The 17,483-nt window shown below is 50.1% G+C and overlaps 1 protein-coding gene across 6 annotated transcripts in view; it reads right to left on the bottom strand.

Annotated features, from left to right (window-relative positions):
- The window catches only part of FARP2 (FERM, ARH/RhoGEF and pleckstrin domain protein 2), a 107,985-nt gene that overhangs the window by 31,364 nt on the left and 59,138 nt on the right, over positions 1-17,483 (bottom strand). For 5 of the 6 annotated variants that reach the window (XM_045482021.1, XM_045482018.1, XM_045482022.1 and 2 more), the window contains exons 9-13: positions 13,869-13,964; positions 11,525-11,688; positions 11,123-11,191; positions 10,553-10,610; positions 7,352-7,604 (exon numbers count right to left, since the gene is read on the bottom strand). In XM_045482021.1, coding sequence (XP_045337977.1) covers positions 7,352-7,604; positions 10,553-10,610; positions 11,123-11,191; positions 11,525-11,688; positions 13,869-13,964 — 640 coding nt within the window. The remainder of the gene's footprint in view (positions 1-7,351; positions 7,605-10,552; positions 10,611-11,122; positions 11,192-11,524; positions 11,689-13,868; positions 13,965-17,483) is intronic. The other variant, XM_045482020.1, reaches the window with a different exon arrangement.

Here is a 17,483-nt window from a genome sequence, read left to right as displayed (position 1 = left end):
TTAAATTCTTTTTCAAAACCCTGTAATGAACTCTCTTGAAAATTCTGCCTAAGGTGGAAGAAGAATCAAGGTTCGGTTTGGAAAATACAAGGTCAAGTCTGAAGGTTAACATGATAGCAAGAAAGTAAGATCTAGAAACTCCTTTCGTTTGAAAAATGGATCATTAATTCCGTAAGTGGAAAAGGCTAAACTGTACAGAGAATTCAGGTAAATGTGAGCATCACAAGTTAGCAGAAAACTACTTCTGGCTCTGCTTTTGGACTAGGATGTCAGGGGTCACTTTTACACAAAATCTGGCTCAAAAATAAGAGTGGAAGGAAAATGGCGGGCGCGTGGGGCACAAACACCAGCTCGTCGCCCGCCGTGTTACCGCCAAACAGCAGAGGAGGGCTGACTTGTGCCGTACCTTTCCACGGCGCTGTGGTGCTCACCCACAAGGCTGTGGGCCGGTGCCTGGCACAGGGGGACCTTCAGGGTGACCTGAAGTGAAGAGGGAGACGCCATCGTGCATTGTCAATCTTTTCTTTTGTTCTAAATAAACAGGACTCTTTCCCTGTTAAGGAAAACAGGTATTGTGGCCTACAACACAGTCACATTTTGGGCGTCTGCAGGGGTGAGGTCTCTTGCATGTGGTCCAGGGTGCCCTGCATCTGGGTTCTAACGGAGGACACGGGTCTTCTGAACCCACCGCAGCATTGGGGACAAGGTACCCACAACCAATTATTCAAAAACAAAACAAAACAAAACAAAACACAAAAAAGCCTGTATGTGATGTTGTTAGGAAACAAATGTAACCGAGATTGACATAATTCAGCAATAAAAGTCAGAAGGTTTTCACCCTTCTAACCAGTCATCCTAGAGATGAGATGGAAAAGAGAAAGCTTTGAGCAATTTCTTGAAATCTGGATTTGTTAATGACACACCTCCTGGGGACCCATGTGTCGCGGGAGGGAAGGACTTCCTGTGGCACACCAACTCTCTGAGTGGGGAAGGGACCACCCACGCGGGTTGTGGGGTGTGTGCCAAGGTGCTTTTCTAGAAGGCTGCTGCTGCTGCCACGGCCCCCCGGTTCCGGCCACACCAGGTGCCAGGCACCGCGAAGCCCCAGGGAGGAGACCGGCAGCCGCTCCCAGGGGCCCGTGTTGCTCAGAGCACCAGGAGGGAGAGGTGAGAGCAGCATCCGCCAAGCTCCAGGACCCAGCGGGGGGGCTGCACAGGGGCGGGCGGCTCCGTGGGGGCAGCAAGAGCTCGTGTTGGCCAGAGGGGAAACTCAAGTTCAGACTCTGTGTAGCTGCTGCGCTTCGGGCTGGGGACTTCACAGGGTTCCAGCTGACTCGGGGAAGAAAAGGCACAACGTTCTCACCTTCAGAATTAAGAAGCCAGCAGCAGGTGTTTTGCATGCAGTCTAAGCCTAAGGACCACGTGTTTGTCCCCAATGCTGCAGACAGCGCCACCCGGGAGGTGCGGTGCGGGGCCCCGAGCAGCAGGCCATGGCCCCCCAAGTCCGCCTGCATGCTGGCCGCACCTGTCAGGCCCCGAGACAGAGTGACCCCTGCGAAAGTGCACGGCACCCTCCCCTGCTGGCCTTCCAGAGGGCCGCCTGTCCACACCTGAAGCAAGCCCGCCAAGGTGCCTATTCGCTGCTCAGAAGCCTACGAAGTGGAAGAGGCGCCAGTGAAGAGGTTGTAGAAACAAGATGCAGCTGTTCCAGAGATTCGTTTAATACGCGAGACCATCTTTAACAGATAGAAACCAAAACTATAAAAAAAGGAGAGGGAAAGGAAGCTAAAAATCCCATTGAAAAGTTCATAGTAAATATTTCCTTATTTTATTGAATAAACAATTAAGTTCTGAATTAGTACATATCTGTGAATTTATAAATGGCAATTTCAGTGGAAAACAAATCCTGTTAAGTACCACAAAGGAGGCAACATCCGTGTTTTCTTCAGAGAATGAATAAATTAAGTGCGTCAGGAAGTACCGGCTCCTTTCCTCTGCATTTCCTAGGGGAAAGCAGATGTTTTTAGGCCAAAGATAGCACTTTGGGACCTCACAGCACAGCCACCAGACCTCACAGAGGGGCCAACCAGGCCACCTGCACTCCAGCCAGCTGTGACAAGCTCTGTAACTTCAGGACAAGGGCCAAAGAAAAACCCTGGCAGCGTGACTCCATGCCTCGAGAACACACACTGAAATTCTCAATTCTCAACTGTACGCGCCTGGAGAAGGTTGACATTTTTGTCTGTGAAGTAATTGTTCTAGAAATGGATTTCTTTTTTGATGTTCCGTGAACCAGGAGGGGATGGTACCTTGAAGACACAGGCACTGGCATCAAATGTCACACAAACACATGGCTCATGGGGAGATGGCCCACGTGCCGGGTGGGTCCTACGTGACTGCAGCCACGACACGAGGGGCGATCGTGGTGACTCATGTGGGGCGGCAGGTGGAGGAGATCGTCACTGAAAATCCACGTATGTCCACACAGGACCCAGTTAGAAAGGACTTTGCAAACAACTATGATGAACAGATGTACAGGTTTCCCTGTAAGCTTTTTGATGTCCTATTTTTATTGTCCCTCCATCTACCATTACTGCTATTTCTAAAATGTGTGTTGCCACACACAAGGTACTGTGATGAGGTTGTGTGGTGACAGATGGCGGCCACCCTCACAGCAAGCACACCCGATGCCCAGACTTGTCCAATCACTGTTGTACAACTGACACTAACGTAACATCGTGTGTCAATGACACGACACACTTTGTTAACTGGAAAAGGGGATCCTGACCTAACTCCACACTCAGGGAATTCCCTTGGAACACAGAAAAGGCACACAACCAGACCTAGCGACTCATAAAGTTACACAGTACACACCATTGCCTATTTGAGTGCGGTCAATCTTGCTAACCTGAAACCTTACTATTAGACTTTAGATACTCATATATTGGTGTATGTAAAATACTGGACTTTGGAAACTTAAATACAAAAATAGACTTGATAACTAATATAAATAAATATTCTGCCTCAAGCAGGCGTACTCTCAGAGGTGGACTTCATGGAGGCAACAGGCACTGTCTTTGGCCCCAATACTCCCGTCCGTGATGGGGCTGGTGGGTGCCCTCCTGTCGGAGGTCAGGCCTGCATCTGGCCAAGGCAGGCAGCACATAAAAGGAGAAAACCGTTTACACTGCAGGCACTTTTCAACTACACACTCTCAGCAAAGTGGCCACTGACATAAGAAGTGCTGGTTACAACTCTGCACAGCTCACTCAGGTACGAACATCCATCCCGTGATCCAGGAATAAGGGACCACCCTCCCAAGATGGCCTCGTGCACATGAGGGCTTCCAGAGAAAAGACGATCGTGATCAACGGTCACGAACAAACAAAAGAAAGACCCAACGATGCTTCAGGAAGTACTGACGCTCAATCCGAACTGCTCCAGATATGTTAACATTTGTGGTAAAGCATCTCTTACTAAGATAGAACAGAACAAGGTCACTGCCTGAACTATCTGCTACAAGCAGAAAGGACATAATTTGTAGCAGGAAGCGTCCTTCGGGCTCCCCTTCCCCGGGTTTCTAAAGAACTCCCTACGTGTGGGGGTTACGACCCACCCGGAAGCAAAGGGGGTTGGTGGAGACGTGAATGGCAGGCGCCTCCAAGGAGAGCCACGACTGGTTTCCAAGTCACTGACTTCACTAGAAAGGGAGACCTGCCAACCTAAACCTAGTATGAACACTCTGGAAGAGAAAAGCTCTTCTACATTTCTCCAGATCTTGCCAAAAAGCTAAACCTGAATCTGAACGTAACAGCTGTCCCAGTGGTGTCCACAGAGCGTCTGGGACCGGGCTCGTTTCTCAGCCGTGCTGCCCCACGTGCTGATGGCACAGAGGTGCCAGCCTCGTGGGGCTGCGGGGCGAGGGCTGGTGGGCGAGGGCACGTGCTCAGCGGTCCGCACGTCTCGGGGCTCAGCCCCCAGAGAATCAGGGGAAGGGCAGACAGGTGACGGCATAGGCAGGGGCGCGAGCCAGGACCAGGGGCCTGGCTCCTTCTACAAGTCACTGGCACGAAGTGGGTCTTGTCAACGAGAGAAGGTGGAAGAGCGGTCACTGCCACATGTGTTGAGCAGAGTGTGTTTAGAGCCGGATCTGAACAAATCAGGTATTAACAGGCCCTTCAGGCACCAGGGCAAATTCAAGTACATCCCTGGTACTGGAGGGTACCACAGGGTTACTGAGGATACCACGGGGTTATTAAGTTTGCATGACTGTCTGTGGCCCCAGGAGAGAAGGGGTCACGTTTCAGAGATGCACGGAGACATTCTGAGGAAAGGCATCGGCATGTCAGGGCCCACAAGAAAATATCAGAGCACCAAACGCGGAGAAGGAAAAGGGGCAGACGGCACAGGCACGGTCGGACTCTGGCAACGCTGAGTGGGGTGGCAACGGGGGTACGTCTACTCCCTTTTCTGCTTTTGTGTATTTTGAAAACATTCTAAGTAAAAAGCTAAAAAATCAACTCTAGAAAATGAAGGCTCACCGGGGAAACAGAACTCCTTTACAGGAAGGCCTGGTAGAAGCTGTCGGAGAACAGCCTTTACTCGGAATCTGCAGGACGAGGGTGGTGTGATGAGGTCCTCCCCCACCCGCCCTGGCTGGCTCCAACCCACCCACGTGGGGCCTGCTGCCTAGGCACCCGAAACAGGACAACTCAGGTTGGCTGAGCCCAATGGCAGGCACTTTCATTAGGAGAGAGGCAGCCCTCGTGACGACTACAGCCCAGGAAAAGCATTTTCCATGGAATACAGATTAACTCCTCGCTGCACAGACACAGGCAGGGTTTGTTTCTGAGTGACCCCAAGGGAAAGACAAAGTGTCTGGAACATGCTATTCTAACCTGTGGTTCCTACCTGTGCAACCCTACCACCTTCTCCCTCGCGCACACCGTCTCTTCACAGGTACTGGTCAGCCAACACGAACGACACTGCACCAGACTGCCTCCACGCTGGACACAGGCCAGGTCTCAGGAACAAGGGATGGGATAAGCGAGAAGGACCTGCAGGCCGCAGGTTTAAGGCAGGTACAGAAATGGAAAATCAACACATTTGGCAAAAAGCCTCTGCTGGTAATCCGGTGAATGCGGATGACAAAGACGGCCCCTGGCGAGAGGCCGCTGGCTGCTGGGCGTGTGCACACGTACCCGCCAGGCGGAGGGTCCGCCATCCGCACACAGGGACAGACGGGAGGCCTGCAGTTACCAAGGGACGTTTAAGAAGCACAGCCTTTAACACGGCCTGTCTCTGCTAGGTTAGACCAGAAAGGATAAGCTACGAAAGTCCGATCTGTGAAGTGGGCGGCAGCCCGGGCTTCACGGTGGCGCAGACCAAGGCACCTGCGAGTGTGCCCGTCCGGTGGGCACGGCCACCTCGGGCTGTCCATTCCCGTGGCCGTTCCGTCTGCCTCAGAAACAGACACTACTAGAAGCGGCTGGCGCCCACGTACCACACGCAACCCGACCTGAAGGAAATGACACTCCCGAACGAAGAGTGAACATCTCAGCCCTTGACGTGTGTGGAGCTCCTGGGTGCTGCTGCTTTTTAGGGAACAGCCCCCCCAGCGGTGTGAAGCAGAGAGCTCTGGTGAGAGCTTACGCACTCGAACTTTCAGGCGGATCGGTGTGTCCAGTTCTGCTTTTTCTGCAACCAAATATTTTCTATCCCGATTAAGCCAGATGGAAGAAAGCAGTTCAAACTTACATTGCGTTTTAAACCAAACTCCTCCAAGCCCACTATCTAAACACAGCACCATTTCTGGATCTAAAGTCAGTAGACAATGCCCTTGGCGCAGAGAGCGCTGCCGCAGGGCCAGGGACCCCGCCACGTGCAGCTGCAGGGCTGGGCAGGTAGGGGGCCTCGGCCTCCAGGGCCTTTCCCAGGAGCTGGGTTCTGCAGGGCTTACTGGAAATTCTGTGCGGGGCCTGGACAAATCCCACCAGACTGCCGTCCTGATGAAGCTCAGGCAGCAAGCTTCATCTTAAAAAAGAAGCACCAGGCACAATGCACACTGCAGGAGAGACCAACGTGGACCAGAACCGCGTACCGTTCCAAAAGTGGGGCGCCAGTTTCTCGCTGAGTCAACACGTATGCCAGAGATAAAGCTGCGAAGACTGACTCATCAGCCTCTAGGTGGAAATACTCATCTACTTTACACCTTCTAACGCACCATTCTAAGCAAAAGTTTTAATCCTTTGATATTCAGAACAGACTAAGCAGAAAACTAGAAAAAGAAGAACACCTAGCCTCGAACACAGACTCGCTGCCTAGGTGTAAAGCCACCAGTCTGAGCTCTCACCACACTGAGCGGGTGGGGGTGACCCTGCAAGGGGGCCCAGGGCTGCTCAGGAAGGGTGTTTATCTACCCGCTCTCCTGGAGTCAAATTCTTTATGGTCTGCAGATCAAAAAGGACTCTCTCTCCACCTGTCTGTGCAAAAGGGTTGCTGAAAAAAAGGCTCATGTCTAGTGGGGCCCCGGCCTCGGCGCCCCACGAATCCGTGTCTGTGCTGCTGGAGTCCTCAGCGGTGGTGGGCGGGTAGCTGAGCTGCTCTAACTGGTCGATAATGTCTGAGAGCTGGAAGGCTGAGCTGGCCTCGGAGCGGACCGAGCAGGCCGGGAAGTTGGCCATGGAGCTGGCCTCGGACTGATTGGCCGAGCTGGGAGTGCGCACAGACAGGCCGCTGTGAAGCGGCAGGTTGCTGAGGGAGCTGTTCTCAGACTGGTTGTTCCTCAGCGAGCTGGTCTCCGAGGCGCTCAGCAGGCTCTGCATCAGGCTGGCTTGTGCCTTCACCTCAAACAGCTCTGAGGTGTCTGAGGGGTGCACGTTGCCACCAAAGCCATCCTCTCCCTCAAATTCAAAACCGTGCTCTACGTGCATGTGTATGACCCCCGGGGGGTACCTGTCTGGGCTGGAGGGGGTGGAGTTGGGGTGACCACAGGGAGGGGCCTGCGGGGCTAATGCACAGTAGGGGAAGGAAAATGCCTCCGAGCCTCCAGCAAAGAAAGAGATGTCTGCCGGGTCATCGTCTATGAACTCCTCAGACACCTGCAGCCGGGCATTTGTCAATGTGAAAACAGGCCCCCCGCCACCACCACTGCCCTGCCGGCCATGGGGGTGCTCCCCCTTGGTGGGGGACAAACCCACGGTCAAGCCGCCGCCACCCCCGTGGTCACTTTTACCAGCAGCTCTACGCTCCCCGCCAGCACCCCCTGCATCTGGGTCTGTGGCAGTGTCGCGACTCTGCCCCACAGGGCGACTGGGGCTGCAACTCCTCACAACGTGACAAAACCCAACACCTTGACAAGGCGGCGGTGCAGGGGGCCCGGGGGACTGGGCCCGTCTGGTGTTGCCGTCGGCCACTGCTGTGCTGCTCCTCTCTGCGGCTGGCCTCTTGGTGTCGGGAGCCTGGGGCTCGCTGAGAGAGCCACTGCTGTCTCTGAAATCAGGCAGGCCTCGCAGGGCCAGAGGGGAGGTAGGAACGGAATAGAAGGAGGCGTCTGCTGAAGACGGGGACGCAGAGGTCCTCAGGCCCTCGGTGAAGGAGACGCTCTGCGGGTCACAGATGAAGAGAAGAAAAGAGGCACACATAAGATTACAAATCATCATTAGAAAGTTGCAAAGCTCACGGACCCAAGCTCGTACGTCTGCCTCTACTAAGAAGTGCGAGTGACCAGACTTTCCCCATTAGAACTGAAGATTTGTAAGCGTAGATAGGATTTCAGAAGGACCCAGGATCATCTGTTTAAAACCCCTTACAGTTTCATTTTTTCTCTTGTGCTGTAAGAGTGTCCCGTGCCACCCTGACGTTGCAGGAGAGCGTGCTCGATACTCATCATTTCCGGGGCAGAGGACAGAGGGCGTGAGCCACTCCATTCAGCTAACGAGACTCTAAAGCAAAGCACCAATAAGGCGACACACACGGCTGCACATGACGCTCATTCCTCGGAGGTCACGGCCAGGCACTGATGAAGCGCGTCGGTAGTACATTCACATGGGCACGCACGGCCGGGGACTCTGCCAGCGCCGGCAGCACAGGAGCCCGGGGCCTTCTGGAAGCACTGGCGTCGCCCCCAGCTCGCGTGAGCAGCTGCTCAGGGGCAGGAGGACCCTGTCCTCACTCACAGTCCCACACGCAAGGAGACGGGGTGAGCCCTCTCTTCTCCTTCTGTCACTGCTCACGTGCCACAAGACAGTCATGCCTCCAGGAAACTTCAGATGACGTATACACACACAACATCGTCAAGAGGGTGGTTAGGCCAAGGTATCACCAGACAGTCCTGAATGACTTTCTGCGCAAGGAGCGGCATGCGATATGAGCGCGGCGGTAGACGCCACGGCGGTGACCGACCAGAAAGAAAACGGTAGCTTTCAGTCCACAGGTCAGTCTCTCTCAGGTGTACATCCCATCGCTTTTTCAATCATCCAACTGTACTCAACATGCTCTTGTGATTTTTAAAAGACAGTATCAGAACTGAAAGTTTAAATGTAATTTTTAGACTATTCATATTATCTTTTTAATGTTTATTTTGAGACAGGGAAAGAGAGCACGAGTGGGGGAGGGGCAGAGAGAGAGGGAGAGAGGGGATCTCAAGCAGCCTCTACACTGTCAGCATGGAGCCTGATTCTGGCCTCAAAACCCTCAAACCTGAGATCATGACCTGAGCTGAAATCAAGAGTTGTACTGGATGCTCAATCAACTGAGCCACCCAGGCACCCCTATTCATACGATTTTATTCATTCATTTTTTAAAAAAAAAATTTTTTTTTTCAACTTTTATTTATTTTTGGGACAGAGAGAGACAGAGCATGAACGGGGGAGGGGCAGAGAGAGAGGGAGACACAGAATCGGAAACAGGCTCCAGGCTCTGAGCCATCCGCCCAGAGCCCGACGCGGGGCTCGAACTCACGGACCGCGAGATCGTGACCTGGCTGAAGTCGGACGCTTAACCGACTGCGCCACCCAGGCGCCCCTATTCATTCATTTTTAATGTAGGCTGCAGCTCCAATGTGGGACTTGAATTCACAACCTTGAGATCAAGAGTCACACGCTCTTCTGACTGAGCCAGTCAGGTGCCCCCATTCATACTATTTCAAACTATTCAGGGGCACCTGAGTGGTTTAGTCAGTTAAGCTTCCGATTCTTTATTTCAGGTCTGATCGTGATCCCGCGGTTCATGGGATCGGCCCCTACATTGGGCTCTGTGCTGACAGTGCAAAGCCTGTCTGGGATTCTCTGCCTCCCTCTCTCTTTGCCCCTCCTGTGCTTCTGTGCTCTCTTTCTCTCAAAATAAATAAACTTTAAAAAAAATTAAAAAAAAGAAACCATTCATAAATTTTAACTTTGTTTAAACAGAAGTCTTTTAATATCCATTGATTTAGCAAAAAATTCCTAAATGTGAAACATACCTAGAAGAGTTAAGGAATGTTTTTATTTAAAAGATCCAATTAAACAAGTTTGGGAAACACGAGCTTTGATACATGAGGTACAAGTGCAGCTTCTGGAAATACTATAACAATATAAATGACCAACTGTCAACAAAGACTAACATCGAACGGGAATAAAAACTTTTAAATGTGAAACTACAGAGCTGCAGGAGGAGACAGTGACAGCATCACATGAAGAGAGCAAGAGTCTACATACAGTACATATGTGGAAGCTGACCTGTGAGCCTGCAGACAGGAAGACTCTAGTCAAGCACACGGGAAGCACAGGACCAGCCACGTCCCCTCACGCCGGCTCTGCTATCACATTTTGGATTCTGTGGTCAAATGTCTTTCTGTGAAGCATTTGCACGTGCCTCTGGCTATGCCCATGCTTAGTATAGTAGTAATCACGCCAAACACGGATATAAATTTGCTTCCTGCTTTTCACTCTTAACATATTAGCAAAAAAAATCTCACTCTGTGAATACAGTTTAAGTAAATTAGCGCCCTAAGCTGGCATTTTACAGTTTCACGCTTTTATAAAGGAAACATTCAGTGTCTGTTTTCCTGACAAGCAAGCTGAGCTTCCTGATAGGCAAGTAGTAGAACTTGCCTGGAACCCTGCCACCCAGAGACGACACGGGACACTTAGGTTTATGCCTCTAGCCTGTCCTCTCTGTGCATCTGTCACTTTAGATTCATCACACAGGCTGCTCCGCAACCTGCTAGCTCCCCTTGCCAACACATTGTGCGTGTGTCCCAGGCCGCACACCGCTCTCCTGCCCCGGGACTTGTGGCGGTTCCCGGGTACTCCCCATCGAATGGGCACACCTGAAACCAAAACCGTGCTAGTGAGTCACCTAGCACAGGCAGCGTTACAATACCACCGTGGTGCGTCTCAATGCACAAAGCTTTTTCCTTACTTAGGACTCCTTTTCTGCAAACAGCCCCCGGGCTGGGAGTGCCATGTAAACAACAGGACTGATTCTAAGAGTCCTGTTACAACACTGCCAGGTGATTCTGCAAAAGAGTACGGGTGATAATATCACGTATGTTTCAACCGGAAGGACTAACCTGTCTTGGCAAGTCTGCAGTCAGAGCACGAATAGACATCCGAGTCTTGCTGTGTCTTCTGCAAACAGAGAACAATCTGTGAGCCACCGAGCCTGCCTCTCCCAGCACCTGTTCTGAGGGCAGCCGTGCCCCGAGGAAGAGTGCACGTAAGAACGGGGCTAAGGTTCTGATAACATGCCACAGGCACCTGGCTAGAAACAGGCAGTGACAAAAAGCAGGAATTCAGATAAAACAGATGTCGCAGAAGAGGTAAAATTACCCCCTCACGCTGAAGAAAAATTCCACATGCAAAAAACCCATGCATTTTCAGATTCAAAGTTAAGCATACTATATAAAAACATTATATATAAGATACGCTATACAGATTAGAGGCTAAAAAGTAATTATCCGTACCTGCGCAGAGTAACTATAGACAGATATTAATCCATTATTTAGAAAAAATAAAAGAAAGAGAACTCCAGTGTCAAAATACATGTTTACGTACTTGAGGTGACTACGTAAAGGTTAAAACTATGTAAAATATTAACTTTAAAAGCACATACTCTCCATCACAAAGACCATGGTGCTCACCTCTCATAGGGAACCCTCTTCACCCCACTGTCTCGGACATAATCCACCAGCTGCTTCTGAGTCCTTCCACTGTGAATAAAAGTTCAGATTTTAAAGGAAAGAATCAGCAGCAATTCACAGCATTAGTTTTCCAGGAAGGCGAAATAGCACGTGCCAGCCCTCTAAGTTCCCAGAGACATTGTAAAGTTCTGTTTGTGATAAGCATAACCGATTTCGCACAGTTTTTATCACAACTGTTTTTTCCACTATCTTACTGGATTTGCTCCCTCCAGTTTCACAGTAGCTGTGTTCTGCATGTAATTCTCTGAACCATTTCACGGTGATTGCCTGCTGACCAGGGACATGCATACTCTCAGTCCTACAAAGCCGCCAGAGCCCCGCCGACACGTGGTGTGGCCCCACCTGTATCTGAAAGAGGAGCCCCTGCTGAAGAAGACAGCTTTAGCTCTGGGTTGAGGTTGATCAAAGAGTCTGAAGAAGGTGTGATACTCCACACAGATCTTCCAGAAGTTCTTACAGCTGTCTCTACTACCCAACAAGAACTCCAGTGTGTCCTGGTAAGGTCCCTAGAAACAAAACACAAAGGTTCAAGTAACTAATTCAAGAAGAAAATTTAGGCAGTATTCAGGCAACAGGCTTTTTATTCAAAGTTAAAAATTAGGAAGATATTTTTGGGAGACCTGGGTGACTCCATGGGTTGAGCGTCTGACCCTTGATTTTGGCTCAGGTCATGATGTCACGGTTCATGAAACAGAGTCTCGAGCTGGGCTCTGCGCTGACGGCGTGGGACTCTCTCTCCCCCTCTCTCTGCCCCTCAAGTGCTCAAGTGCGAGTGCATGTGCATGTACTCCTGCTCAAAATAAACTTGGGGCGCCTGGGTGGCTCCGTTGGTTAAGTGTCCAACCTCGGCTCAGGTCATGATTTCATGGTTCGTGAATTCAAGCCCCGCATCAGGCTCTGTGCTGACGGCTCGGAGCCTGGAGTCTGCTTCGGATTCTGTGTCTCCCTCTCTCTCTGCCCCTCCCCTGCTCACGGGCACATTCTCTCTCTCAAAAATAAAAATTTAAAATAAATAAATAAACTTAAAAAACTCAGGAAGATTTTTATTCTGAATTATCTATAAAGACTTCTGGTGTCATTTATATTTAAGAGAAGAAATTTCACTGTAGAAATTACCAGAAAAATACAGTCACCCACGATCGCACAACTGCTAACATTTATAAGTGTATCCTTGCGACACATCCCACCCAGCAAACCAGGGCATTTTGTCTGTGAGGCAATTATTTATATGCTGTTGCCTGCGGAGTTTTGGGATGTGCTGGATGTCCTCACACACATCGCCTTGAAGAAACTACTGCCTCCTCTCATAGCTACTCCTCAGGATAAGTTCCTAGAATTGTTACACTGAGCTTAAAACAATGCATATAAAAAAAAAATTATTTATTTACTTATGTAATCTCTACATCCAACACGGGGCTCAAAGTCATGACCTCGAGAACAAGTGTCACATGCTCTTCCGACTGAGCCAGCCAGGCGCCCCCACAATGCACATTTTTGAACCTCGCGACATATTACTAAATTATCTTCCAGAAAGACTATCCTACCCAGACTCCTGTATTCTGTCTTTAAAATCTAAGTGCTGACGGATACAAGCTGTAACTGCCATGGGCAGGTGCAGCCGCAGCCCTGAGCCTTGATGGAGTGTCATGCTGTGGCTCCAGCACACTGGGCAGGGACGCTCCTCTTTCCAACTTGTCCCAACAGCCCCAGAACCCTTTCTTTCACTCACGGAGAAAACGGCAGCCCTTTACCTGATTTTGTGTATGTTTTCAGCATCCCTTATCCTTCCCTCCCATCCCTACAGCAGATACTTGAGTAAGAAACAAGCCCTCCTTCCTGGCTTCTATAGAAGCCAGGCAGCCCAGGAACCTGCTGTTGGACAAAAGCTCTTGCTAATCAAGTGCCTTTTAAAAGCTTAAGTAGAGCCTTCTTCTCAGCTGGTTCAGGGCCTAAATCTCCCACCACTGGAAGCCAGTCTTTGCTGACACAGCCTCTTAAGCCTCAACCGCAGCGTTCGGCTAATCTACTCTCATTTCCTAACCTCCTTTGTACACTGGGAACGTACCAATGTGGACATCTTCGAATTGTTTCAAGTACTGGATTTTTCCTAACTATCACACTTATAGAGACATTTACTTTTTTCCATCTTTACCCATTTCAGTAAATTCATATGTAATTATTACTTTATTGACAGACAATCTCAAATGAAAGGAGTACTTATTTTCTGAAAATCAAGACTTCTCCATTTAGAGCATGTAAAAGGTCAATTTCTGAATCAAAGAGACAGGAGAATACTGGGAACGTCCCTCAGCTTACTTGTGACAGAAGCTCTAATGCTAATGTGCTGTAGGCCTTCAGACCACAGCCTCCTTACCTAGAGAACAAAGAGGCTCAATAAACAGACTGTTCTCAGCAGCCCCTGGGAGCTTCTCTCTCTCACCCCAGACCCGGCTAAACCCGAAAGCCAGCTGGGAAGAGCTGTGTAAGTGGTCCCTGCCCAGAACGCTGGCCCATCCTCAGCGGCAGCCCTACAGGGCAGGTTACCTAGAAGCCCTTCCGCACAATTCCAGATCCCATCCTTAAACTCCTGTGTGCATGGCGCCAAAGTGCTTTATAATTTGAAAAGTCAATATTCTAGCAGAATAAATTTTCTTAAAATTTAGAAAGTGCTCAAAATCGTACTTACACGGACCTCTGGGTGCAGTTTGATGAGAAACCTTTTCCTCTTGAAGCTGAGTTTTCGGACTCTGGACCAGTTAAAAGTGTTAATTTTGGTGGTGCCCTGAAATCCAAGAGATGCACACTCAGACACACTTAGAATCCAGACAGACACACACATTTTTTCATGAAAAGAGAAGATTTTTTATTTTTTAATATAGATTTTTGAAAAAGAACACAACCAGGGGAGGAGTGGAGAGGGAAGGTGGGGTGGGGAGGACCTCTGTCAGCACAGAGCCCCATGTGGGGCTTGAACTCACAAACTGTGAGATCATGACCTGAGCTGAAGTTGGATGCTCAACCGACCATGCCACTCAAACGCCCGGAAACAGAGAAATGTTTAAATTACAAACTTACCAGATAGCACAACAACCCACTTGATACTTTACAATTATATTTGGAATGACTCTGAATTAAAATGTCAACACTAAACATACAAATCTGCCTGTTTTAGGAAAAGTTGATGTTTTTGATACGGCTCTCCTACAAATTACTATTATTATTTTTTAAAGTATATTTACACACAGAGAGTGTGCGTGCACGTGAGTAAGCAGGAGAGGGCAGCGAGGGAGGAGAGAATCCCAAGCAGGTTCTGCGCTGTCCGCGCACGCAGAGCCAGACTCGAGGCTCCAACTGTGCCTCCAACTGTGAGATAATGACCTGAGCCGAAACCAAGAGTGGGACACTTAACTGACTGAGCCACCGAGAAGCCCTCCCCGCTTTTAAAGTTTATTTATTTAGAGAAAGAGTGAGAAAGAGAGCAGAGACTTTCTAACTTTTAAACCTGAGCAGCCGGCAGCACTGCTCTCACACGGATTTGTATGCAATGACCCACGGTGTAATTAGAAACGTCAGGCAGGGCCTGAGACAAAACCCAGGCATTGTGGGCCCCATGCTCAAGCACTCCTGCTGGGACAGAAACCCCCCCACCCTCCCCAGCAGCTCTGACGCCCGCCCGGGGTGCCTGTGGGAGACCTGGCCTCTGAGCCCTCCCGTACCCCTCGATGGCCGCTGAATTTTAAATTTGGTTTCCATACTATTGATCACGTGAGTACAGCTCACAGGCTGAGCTATGGTGAATTCTAACTATATTTTGCTCCTTTACTTTTTCTTGACCTACTGAGTGCCTCTTTTCATTTACTCAATTCTCTATGTTCCCATCACTAATTCAGCCTAAACCATCCATGCAGAATTTAAACTCTTCGATGGGTCTGATCCACGAGACAATTTTCTCCCCGCTGCCTGCGCGCTGGCAGGTGCTCTCTGGGCCCCGGCCCCCAGCGTGAGGCCCCCCCCACCGCCGCCATCCTGGTCTCTTTTGTCCTTTAAGGGGTGCTCAGCACTCACACCTTTGCAAAACCGCGTGTCTGGAAAACTCTCTTATTTTCTCTGCACGGAAGTCCTGCTGGACGGGGCACAGGCCCTTGGGGGGGAACTGACTTACTTTCGTGTTCTGCACGACCGCCTGCCCGGTCGTCTTGTGGCTTCCAGTGTTGCCCCTGACGAGTCTGACACGCTTCCTGGTCTCTCCTCCTGGAAGCTCTCTGGTCCCATCCCCTACTATGACATTTCACGCCGGTGTGTTCTGTGCGTGATCTTTCCTCGTGGGTTATACGAGGAACGTGTAGATGTAGGTTCTAACGTGGAAATTTGTGCATTCAGTTCTGGATATTTTCCCCAGGTAATTTCTTAAAGGCTCCCTCTGCTGCTTTGGGCTTCCTGGGTGCTGGGTGCTGGGCCTCCTGAGCTGTTCCCTGAATTTTCGCTCCCCTCCTCCACCTTCAGTCAAAGCCTCCTGGTGGAGATTCTGCCTCACTTTCATCTTCCAGTCCCATCCCGCCAACACCGCCCTCTCTGCCACCGCATCTCAGCCCTGCAGGCGCTCCTGTTCTCCGTGTGTCCCTGTGACTGGACACTGCTCGTGTTTCAGAGATGAAGGTCCTCTCTGACTTCCGCAGGGCGTTCCGGAAAACGTAAGACAGTAACACGTCAACAAGATTCAAACTCGCAGGCACCAGAATGTGTCCACAGGGAAAAGCCCCCTCACTGGCTCCCGGAACCCACAGCTGCCTTCCCCGTGGCCACGAATACCACCTGGTTCTTCTATGGCATAAATGGGGTGTAATTCTCCTTTTTCCCCACAGGCAGCAGCAAACCCCACACACACCTGTTGAGTCTTTGCTCACACAACAGGGACAGGGCGTCCGACAGAACGTCCCACATGCCACGACACAGGAAGCCTCTACGTTCCTGTGCAGTTGCCTGATACTCCACAGTATGGATGCACCAGCCTCCTGATGAATTACCAGTGTTTTACTGTTATAAATGACTAGACTAGAATTTCACATAACAAGATGAAAACTGTACATTCGGATTCCTATTCCTCATAAGCATCACCCAGCATAAAGCAATTTTCTATGTCTTGCCCATGGGACAGACAAAAGGTGGGGTCCTCTCTGAGGATTCTATGGGCTTTGTTTCTCCTCTTCCGTCTCTGGCATAGGTTCTGTTTCTTCTGAACGGAGAGGATTTCGATCCCTGGTTATCTGAGTTTGAAAGTGAGGCCCAGGACTGCGGGAGCCTGTGACCATCTGGTTCAGTGGGTGTGAGATCTGGAGGGAAACAGGATAACTGAATGGTCTTAACGTGCCTCTCCACAGATTGCTTATTAGTTGAAAGAGAAAAACTAGTAACTATAGTAACTGATAGCTAATAACCGGAAAGCAGCGATGAAGATTCACACCACCAGTGAGGCCAGGTGGTGTCTCTGTCGTGACCCCCTGAGAAGGACGTGACAACACCCGGGTAGGGGTCCAGCTGGGAATGTGTCCCCTGAACCTAATCCCAGGAAAACAGATGACAAACCACAAGTCAAGAACATCCTATTAAAGAGAAAAAGGACTGTGCTCTTCAATACTGTCAAGGTGGTAAAAGGTAAAGAAACAAATAAATGTTCCAGCTTAAAGGACACTGCAGGCACGATCGCTAAGTGCTGCATCGGGTCCTCGACTGGGTCCCATCCTGGGGAGAACAGCAGCTGTGAGGACGCTGCCAGCTGACAAGACCAGAACATGAACAGTGGATCAGCTGCGTCAGTGAGGAGGGTAAGGGAGCCCTTTCTTGTTAGAAATATGTGCCTTCGGTGGTCAAGGGCCCTCAAGTCTACAACTCACTCTCAAATGCTTCAGAAAAACCATCTGCAGGTGCACATGTGCGTGTGCATGTAGAGAGTTGGGGGAGGAGAATGTGTGCTGGGGGAAGCACAAACCATAAAGCACAGGTGAGAAATGCTGGAGCGCGTCAATCTGGGCAAAGGGCCAGTGGGGGCTCAATGTGCTGTTCTAATTCTTTACAGTTTTTCTCTAAGTTTGAAAGTATTTCCAAATGAAAGTCTTTAAAAGAGGAGGCTCTCTGTGGGCTGGAGTAGGGACGCAGGCCTGTCACCACGGGGTGCCCCTGCATCAACAATTGAGAGAGTAATAGTGAATTCCATCTAACGTGGTTAATTTGAAGACTCTAATTTCTGGTTTTAACTTCTTCCAGTTACAAATGAGTTATCCTTTTCTGGAAAATGACACCGGCT

Source organism: Leopardus geoffroyi, chromosome C1 (assembly GCF_018350155.1).
Source record: "Leopardus geoffroyi isolate Oge1 chromosome C1, O.geoffroyi_Oge1_pat1.0, whole genome shotgun sequence".
In the NCBI taxonomy this organism is placed as follows: Eukaryota; Metazoa; Chordata; class Mammalia; order Carnivora; family Felidae; genus Leopardus; species Leopardus geoffroyi.
The sequence above is the reverse complement of the archived record's forward strand: the minus strand, read 5'-3'. Positions and strand labels throughout refer to the sequence as shown.